The sequence below is a fragment of the Silurus meridionalis genome, chromosome 16 (assembly GCF_014805685.1).
Source record: "Silurus meridionalis isolate SWU-2019-XX chromosome 16, ASM1480568v1, whole genome shotgun sequence".
In the NCBI taxonomy this organism is placed as follows: Eukaryota; Metazoa; Chordata; class Actinopteri; order Siluriformes; family Siluridae; genus Silurus; species Silurus meridionalis.
Window position 1 is genome coordinate 383,250 of NC_060899.1, and position 9,251 is coordinate 392,500.

Genomic DNA, 9,251 nt, shown 5'->3' on the forward strand with positions numbered 1-9,251 from the left:
AAGGAGGATGGAGGAGGATGGAGTTGGGTGAAGGAGGATGGAAGAGGATGAAGGAGGATGGAGTTGGGTGAAGGAGGATGGAAGAGGATGAAGGAGGATGGAGTTGGGTGAAGGAGGATGGAAGAGGATGAAGGAGGATGGAGTTGGGTGAAGGAGGATGGAGTTGGGTGAAGGAGGATGAAGGTGGGTGAAGGTGTTGGTCCCTCTGCTGGTGATTTCATTAATTACGGGAAGGTGGGTTTTGTTTCACTCATTAATCATTAAATACACAGAAACTCATCAGTTCTGTAAATCCAGATGTTATATTCTATTTCATTCTGAATCAGTTCATGAGTTTCATTACAGACCATCTGCACTCGAAAACACACAAACACACACACGGATCTAAACAAGACCTGAACTTCGCTGTGCAGTGTCACATCAAGGACAAGCTCCACCCCCACCCACACGCCCCACCCACACGCCCCACCCACACGCCCCACCCACACGGGATTCGAAAATTGAGCTCCTTAATCAGGACTTTGTGGAGCTCAGTGATGTTCCCTGAAGTAAAGATCTCAGGAGATACAGAGGTCCATCATCTGTTCCTCCAGATCAGTAAACACCACACACTGAACCTGTCTCAGCTGAGAGAAAACATCTGGACTACAGAGGGAGTGTGAACATTTCACCTCCTGCTGCAACTGCACTGAGACATCAAATCCATTTTAACAGAGAGAGAGAGAGAGAGAGAGAGAGGAGAGAATGAGGGAGGGAGAGAGAGGGGGAGAGAGAGTGGGAGAGAGAGAGAGAGAGAAGGGGGAAGAGAGAGTGGGAGAGAGAGGGAGAGAGAGTGGGAGAGAGAGAGAGAAAGAGAGAGAGAGAGAGGGAGAGAATGAGGGAGAGAGAGGGAGAGAGAGAGAGAGAAAGAGAAAGAGAGAGAGAGAGAGAGAGAAATGAACACAGGCACAAAATAAAGCTGTTGAACATCATGTTTTACAACCATTTATAAACTACAAATAAACAAATGCAATCGTCTTTAAACTGGTTAGAGAGAATTTACACGTCCACACGTTCAACGAACGAAAGAGACATGACCGTGGTGATGGAGGGACGTGAAAGAGGGATGTGACGGAGGGAAGAGGACGTGACAGAGGGATGTGACAGAGAGACATGACGGAGGGACGTGACGGAGGGACGGGGACTTGACGGAGGGATGTGACAAAGAGACTTGACGGAGAGACGTGACAGAGGGACTTGACGTGACGGAGAGACGTGACAAAGGGACGGGGACGTGACAGAGAGACGTGAAGCTTGTCTTCAGATTCATTTGTCTTTGTTGGATTCTGTTTTCTCTTCTTTAGCTGCTGCCTCTGATTCAGGGGAAGCTTCTTCATACCTGAGGAGAGAGGAGAGAGAGAGAGAGAGAGAGAGAGAGAGAGGGAGAGAGAGGGAGAGAGAGATCAGTACTGGGTGTAGTACTACAGCAGGGTGGATGATGATGCTTCTGTTGCCTGGTAACAGTACATTCTGATGTTGCCATGGAAACTGATCACACAGTGATGACAAAGTGATAAATACAGATACATTTCACTAAAATATCCCACTGATACACATTTTATTATGCAGTAACAAAAACTGTGTGTGTCTGTGTGAGCAAGTGTGTGTGCATCTGCATGTGTGTCTGTCTGCGTGTGTGCGTCTGTCTATGTGTGTGTGCGTCTGTCTATGTGTGTGTGTCTGCGTGTGTATGTCTCTGCGTGTGGGTGTGTGTGTCTGCGTCTGCGTGTCTGCATGTGGGTGTCTGTCTGCGTGTGTGCGTCTGTCTGCATGTGTGTGCGTCTGCATGTGGGTGTGTATGTCTCTCTATGTGTGCGGGGTGTGTGTCTGCGTGTGGGTGTGTCGTCTGTCTGCATGCGTGTGCCTCTGCATGTGGGTGTGCGTGTCTGTCTATGTGTATGGGTGTGTGTGCATGTCTGCATGTGGTGTGCGTGTCCGTCTATGTGTGCGGGTGTGCGTGTCTACATGTGAGTGTGTGTGTCTGTATATGTGTGTAGGTATGTGTGTCTGCATGTGGTGTGTGTCTGTATATGTGTGTAGGTGTGTGTCTGCGTGTGGGTGTGTGTGTCTGTATATGTGTGTAGGTATGCGTGTCTACATGTGGTGTGTGTGTCTGTATATGTGTGTAGGTATGCGTGTCTACGTGTGGGTGTGTGTGTCTGTATATGTGTGTAGGTATGTGTGTCTGCATGTGGGTGTGTCTGTATATGTGTAGGTGTGTGTGTCTGCGCAGGTGTGTGTGTCTGTATATGTGTGTAGGTATGCGTGTCTACATGTGGTGTGTGTGTCTGTATATATGTGTAGGTATGTGTGTCGCGTGTGGGTGTGTGTGTCTGTATATATGTGTAGGTGTGTGTGTGTGTCTGCGTGTGGGTGTGTGTGTCGTGTGGGTGTGTGTGTCTGTATATATGTGTAGGTATGCGTGTCTGCGTGTGGGTGTGTGTGTCTGTATATCTGTGTAGGTATGCGTGTCTACGTGTGGGTGTGTGTCTGTATATCTGTGTAGGTATGCGTGTCTGCGTGTGGGTGTGTGTGTCTGTATATCTGTGTAGGTATGCGTGTCTGCGTGTGGGTGTGTGTGTCTGTATATATGTGTAGGTATGCGTGTCTACGTGTGGGTGTGTGTGTCTGTATATATGTAGGTATGTGTGTCTACGTGTGGTGTGTGTCTGTATATGTGTGTAGGTATGTGTGTCTGCGTGTGGTGTGTGTGTCTGCGTGTGGGTGTGTGTGTCTGTATATCTGTGTAGGTATGCGTGTCTACGTGTGTGTGTGTCTGTATATCTGTGTAGGTATCGTGTCTGCGTGTGGGTGTGTGTGTCTGTATATCTGTGTAGGTATGCGTGTCGCGTGTGGTGTGTGTGTCTGTATATCTGTGTAGGTATGCGTGTCTGCGTGTGGTGTGTGTGTCTGTATATATGTGTAGGTATCGTGTCTACGTGTGGGTGTGTGTGTCTGTATATATGTAGGTATGTGTGTCGCGTGTGGGTGTGTGTCTGTATATGTGTGTAGGTATGTGTGTCGCGTGTGGGTGTGTGTGTCTGCGTGTGGGTGTGTGTCTGTATATCTGTGTAGGTATGCGTGTCTGCGTGTGGGTGTGTGTCTGTATATCTGTGTAGGTATGCGTGTCTGCGTGTGGGTGTGTGTGTCTGTATATCTGTGTAGGTATGCGTGTCTGCGTGGGTGTGTGTGTCTGTATATCTGTGTAGGTATGCGTGTTCGCGTGTGGGTGTGTGTGTCTGTATATCTGTGTAGGTATGCGTGTCTACGTGTGGGTGTGTGTGTCTGTATATATGTAGGTATGTGTGTCTACGTGTGGTGTGTGTGTCTGTATATATATATATATATATATATATATGTGTATGTGTCTGCGTGTGGTGTGTGTCTGTATATATGTGTGTGTGTCTGTATATATATATATATGTATGTGTGTCTGCGTGTGGGTGTGTGTCTGCTTGTGGGTGTGTGTGTCTGTATATCTGTGTAGGTATGCGTGTCGCGTGTGGGTGTGTGTGTCTGTATATATGTGTAGGTATGTGTGTCTACGTGTGGGTGTGTCTGTATATGTGTGTAGGTATGTGTGTCTGCGTAGGTATGCGTGTCTGCGTGTGGGTGTGTGTGTCTGTATATCTGTGTAGGTATGCGTGTTCGCGCGTGTGGGTGTGTGTGTCTGTATATCTGTGTAGGTATGCGTGTCGCGTGTGGTGTGTGTCTGTATATCTGTGTAGGTATGTGTCTGCGTGTGTGTGTGTGTGTGTGTGTGTCTGTATATGTGTGTAGGTATGTGTCTGCGTGTGGTGTGTGTGTCTGCGTGTGGTGTGTGTGTCTGTATATCTGTGTAGGTATGCGTGTCGCGTGTGGGTGTGTGTGTCTGTATATCTGTAGGTATGCGTGTCGCGTGTGGGTGTGTGTGTCTGTATATCTGTGTAGGTATGCGTGTCTGCGTGTGGGTGTGTGTCTGTATATATGTGTAGGTATGCGTGTCGCGTGTGGGTGTGTGTGTCTGTATATATCTGCGTAGGTATGCGTGTCTGCGTGTGGGTGTGCGTGTCTGTATATCTGCGTAGGTATGCGTGTCTGCGTGTGGGTGTGCGTGTCTGTATATCTGCGTAGGTATGCGTGTCTGCGTGTGGGTGTGTGTGTCTGCGTAGGTCTGTGCGTGTGCGTGTCTGCGTGTGGGTGTGCGTGTCTGTGTGTCTGCGTAGGTATGCGTGTCTGCGTGTGGGTGTGCGTGTCTGTGTATCTGCGTAGGTATGCGTGTTCGCGTGTGGGTGTGTGTCTGTGTGTCTGCGTAGGTATGCGTGTCTGCGTGTGGGTGTGCGTGTCTGTGTGTCTGCGTAGGTATGCGTGTCTGCGTGTGGGTGTGCGTGTCTGTGTGTCTGCGTAGGTATGCGTGTCGCGTGTGGGTGTGCGTGTCTGTGTCTGCGTAGGTATGCGTGTCTGCGTGTGGGTGTGCGTGTCTGTGTGTCTGCGTAGGTATGCGTGTCTGCGTGTGGGTGTGCGTGTCTGTGTGTCTGCGTAGGTATGCGTGTCTCGCGTGTGGGTGTGCGTGTCTGTGTCTGCGTAGGTATGCGTGTCTGCGCGTGGGTGTGCGTGTCTGTGTGTCTGCGTAGGTATGCGTGTCTCGCGTGTGGGTGTGCGTGTCTGTGTGTCTGCGTAGGTATGCGTGTCTGCGTGTGGGTGTGCGTGTCTGTGTGTCTGCGTAGGTATGCGTGTCTGCGTGTGGGTGTGCGTGTCTGTGTGTCTGCGTAGGTATGCGTGTTCGCGTGTGGGTGTGCGTGTCGTGTGTCTGCGTAGGTATGCGTGTCTGCGTGTGGGTGTGCGTGTCTGTGTGTCTGCGTAGGTATGCGTGTCTGCGTGTGGGTGTGCGTGTCTGTGTGTCTGCGTGGTATGCGTGTCTGCGTGTGGGTATGCGTGTCTGTGTGTCTGCGTAGGTATGCGTGTCTGCGTGTGGGTGTGCGTGTCTGTGTGTCGCGTAGGTATGCGTGTCGCGTGTGGGTGTGCGTGTCTGTGTGTCTGCGTAGGTATGCGTGTCTGCGTGTGGGTGTGCGTGTCTGTGTGTCTGCGTAGGTATGCGTGTCTGCGTGTGGGTGTGCGTGTCTGTGTGTCTGCGTAGGTATGCGTGTCTGCGTGTGGGTGTGCGTGTCTGTGTGTCTGCGTAGGTATGCGTGTCTGCGTGTGGGTGTCTGTGTGTCTGCGTAGGTATGCGTGTCTGCGTGTGGGTGTGTGCGTGTCTGTGTGTCTGCGTGGTATGCGTGTCTGCGTGTGGGTGTGCGTGTCTGTGTGTCTGCGTAGGTATGCGTGTCTGCGTGTGGGTATGCGTGTCTGCGTGTCTGTGTGTCTGCGTAGGTATGCGTGTCTGTGTCTGCGTGTGGGTATGCGTGTCTGTGTGTGTCTGCGTGTGCGTGTCTGTGTCTGCGTGTGGGTATGCGTGTCTGTGTGTGTCTGCGTAGGTATGCGTGTCTGCGTAGGTATGCGTGTCTGCGTGTGGGTGCGTGTCTGTATGTGCGTAGGTATGCGTGTGTCTGCGTGTGGGTGCGCGTGTCTGTGTGTGCGTAGGTATGCGTGTCTGCGTAGGTATGCGTGTCTGCGTGTGGGTGCGCGTGTCTGTATATGTGCGTGGTATGCGTGTCTGCGTGCGCGTGTCTGTATATGTGCGTAGGTATGCGTGTCTGCGTGTGGGTGCGCGTGTCTGTATATGTGCGTAGGTATGCGTGTCTGCGTGTGGGTGCGCGTGTCTGTATATGCGTAGGTATGCGTGTCTGCGTGTGGTGCGCGTGTCTGTATATGTGCGTAGGTATGCGTGTCTGCGTGGGTGCGCGTGTCTGTATATGTGCGTAGGTATGCGTGTCTGCGTGTGGGTGCGCGTGTCTGTATATGTGCGTAGGTATGCGTGTCTGCGTGTGGGTGCGCGTGTCTGTATATGTGCGTAGGTATGCGTGTCTGCGTGTGGTGCGCGTGTCTGTATATGCGTAGGTATGCGTGTCTGCGTGTGGGTGCGCGTGTCTGTATATGTGCGTAGGTATGCGTGTCTGCGTGTGGGTGTGCGTGTCTGTATATGTGCGTAGGTATGCGTGTCTGCGTGTGGGTGTGCGTGTCTGTATATGTGCGAGGTATGCGTGTCTGCGTGTGGGTGTGCGTGTCTGTATATGTGCGTAGGTATGCGTGTCTGCGTGTGGGTGTGCGTGTCTGTATATGCGTAGGTATGCGTGTCTGCGTGTGGGTGTGCGTGTCTGTATATGTGCGTAGGTATGCGTGTCTGCGTGTGGGTGTGCGTGTCTGTATATGTGCGTAGGTATGCGTGTCTGCGTGTGGGTGTGCGTGTCTGTATATATGCGTAGGTATGCGTGTCTGCGTGTGGTGTGCGTGTCTGTATATGTGCGTAGGTATGCGTGTCTGCGTGTGGGTGCGTGTCTGTATATGTGCGTAGGTATGCGTGTCTGCGTGTGGGTGTGCGTGTCTGTATATATGCGTAGGTATGCGTGTCTGCGTGTGGGTGTGCGTGTCTGTATATGTGCGTAGGTATCGTGTCTGCGTGTGGGTATGCGTGTCTGTATATATGCGTAGGTATGCGTGTCTGCGTGTGGGTGTGCGTGTCTGTATATATGCGTGGTATGCGTGTCTGCGTGTGGGTGTGCGTGTCTGTATATGTGCGTAGGTATGCGTGTCTGCGTGTGGGTGTGCGTGTCTGTATATGTGCGTAGGTATGCGTGTCGCGTGTGGTGTGTGTCTGTATATATGCGTAGGTATGCGTGTCGCGTGTGGTGTGTGTCTGTATATGTGTGTAGGTATGCGTGTCTGCGTGTGGTGTGTGTCTGTATATGTGTGTAGGTATGCGTGTCGCGTGTGGGTGTGTGTGTCTGTATATGTGTGTAGGTATGCGTGTCTACGTGTGGGTGTGTGTGTCTGTATATGTGTGTAGGTATGCGTGTCTACGTGTGGTGTGTGTGTCTGTATATGTGTGTAGGTATGCGTGTCTGCGTGGGTGTGTGTGTCTGTATATGTGTGTAGGTATACGTGTCGCGTGTGGTGTGTGTGTCTGTATATGTGTGTAGGTATGCGTGTTCGCGCGTGTGGGTGTGTGTCTGTATATGTGTAGGTATGCGTGTTCGCGCAGGGTGTGTGTGTCTGTATATGTGTAGGTATGCGTGTCTCGCGTGTGGTGTGTGTGTCTGTATATGTGTGTAGGTATGCGTGTCGCGTGTGGGTGTGTGTGTCTGTATATGTGTAGGTATGCGTGTCTACGTGTAGGTGTGTGTGTGTCTGTATATGTGTAGGTATGCGCGTGTCTGCGTGTGGGTGTGTGTGTCTGTATATATGTAGGTATGCGTGTCGCGTGTGGGTGTGTGTGTCTGTATATGTGTGTGTGTGTGTGTGTCTATATATGTGTAGGTATGCGTGTCTGCGTGTGGGTGTGTGTGTCTGTATATGTGTGTAGGTATACGTGTCTACGTGTGGGTGTGTGTGTCTGCGTGTAGGTGTGTGTGTCTATATATGTGTAGGTATGTGTGTCTACGTGTGGGTGTGTGTGTCTGTATATGTGTGTAGGTATGCGTGTCTGCTTGTGGGTGTGTGTGTCTGTATATGTGTGTGTATGTGTGTCTGCATGTGGGTGTGTGTCTGTATATGTGTAGGTATGTGTCTGCGTGTGGGTGTGTGTGTCTGTATATGTGTGTAGTATGTGTGTCTACGTGTGGTGTGTGTGTATATATATGTGTAGGTATATGTGTGTCTATATATGTGTGTATATGTGTCTACATGTAGGTGTGTGTGTCTGTATATGTGTGTAGGTATGTGTGTCTGCATGTGGGTGTGTGTGTCTGTATATCTGTGTAGGTATGTGTGTCTACGTGTGGTGTGTGTGTCTGTATATGTGTGTAGGTATGTGTGTCTGCGTGGGTGTGTGTGTCTGTATATGTGTAGGTATGTGTGTCTGTATATGTGTGTAGTATGTGTGTCTGCATGTGGGTGTGTGTCTGCGTGTGGTGTGCGTGTCTGTCTATGTGTAGGTATATGTGTCTACGTGTAGGTGTGTGTAGGTATGTGTGTCTGCGTGTGGTGTGTGTGTCTGTATATATGTGTAGGTATGCGTGTCTGCTTGTGGGTGTGTGTGTCTGTATATGTGTGTAGGTATGTGTGTCTGCATGTGGTGTGTGTGTCTGTATATGTGTGTAGGTATGTGTGTCTGCGCAGGGTGTGTGTGTGTCTGTATATGTGTGTAGGTATGTGTGTCTGCGTGGGTGTGTGTGTCTGTATATGTGTGTAGGTATGTGTGTGTCTATATATGTGTAGGTATGTGTGTCTACATGTGGTGTGTGTGTGTCTGTATATGTGTAGGTATGTGTGTCTGCATGTGGTGTGTGTCTGTATATCTGTGTAGGTATGTGTGTGTCTGCGGTGGGTGTGTGTGTATATGTGTAGGTATGTGTGTCTGCATGTGGGTGTGTGTCTGTATATGTGTGTAGGTATGTGTGTGTGTCTGTATATATGTGTAGGTATACGTGTCTGCATGTGGGTGTGTGTGTCTGCGTGTGGGTGTGCGTGTCTGTCTATGTGTGTAGGTATGTGTGTCTGCGTGTGGTGTGTGTGTGTGTGTGTCTGCGTGTGGGTGTGTGTGTGTGTGTCTGCGTGTGTGCGTGTGTGTGTGTGTGCGTGTGCGTCTGTCTATGTGTGTGTCTATATGTGCGTCTGTCTGTCTGAGTGTGTGTGTGTCTGCATGTGTGCATCTGTGTGTGTGTGTGTGTGTGTGTGTGTGTCTGCATGTGTGCGTCTGTCTATGTGTGTCTGTCTATATGTGTGTGTGTGTGTAGCTGGAATCTGCTGGAGATTCCTGACACTATCAGGATAATGATGAAGGTGGAGAATGTAAGTGTGTTGGAGCATCAGTACGGCATCTGCAGCACAAGAAACAGAGGTTCTTATGCCCCCTGGTGGCCACACAACCGTATATAAGCAGAACCAATCTGAAACTCCATCAGTCCCCAGAATCCACTTCATACAGTGGGATATTTATCAAGGGCGTGGCTTACTTGATGACTGACAGCTATAGAAACATCCCAAAACACACACACACACACACACACACACACACACACAGGCAGAGTGAATGTATCACTTATAGGTGTATCTAAAAAGAAATATAGGCGTGTTGGAAATATGGGGGCGTGTCTGAAGGAAATGTAGGCTGTATTAAGTGTGGGCGTGTCTGCGTT

At 50.4% G+C, this 9,251-nt stretch overlaps 1 protein-coding gene across 4 annotated transcripts in view; it reads right to left on the minus strand.

Moving 5' to 3' along the window:
• Positions 1–953: 953 nt before the first annotated feature.
• The window catches only part of hm13 (histocompatibility (minor) 13), a 25,816-nt gene continuing 17,518 nt past the window's right edge, over positions 954–9,251 (minus strand). For all 4 annotated transcript variants that reach the window (XM_046869290.1, XM_046869291.1, XM_046869289.1 and 1 more), the window contains one exon: positions 954–1,378. In XM_046869290.1, coding sequence (XP_046725246.1) covers positions 1,306–1,378 — 73 coding nt within the window. In that variant the 3' untranslated portion in view covers positions 954–1,305. The remainder of the gene's footprint in view (positions 1,379–9,251) is intronic.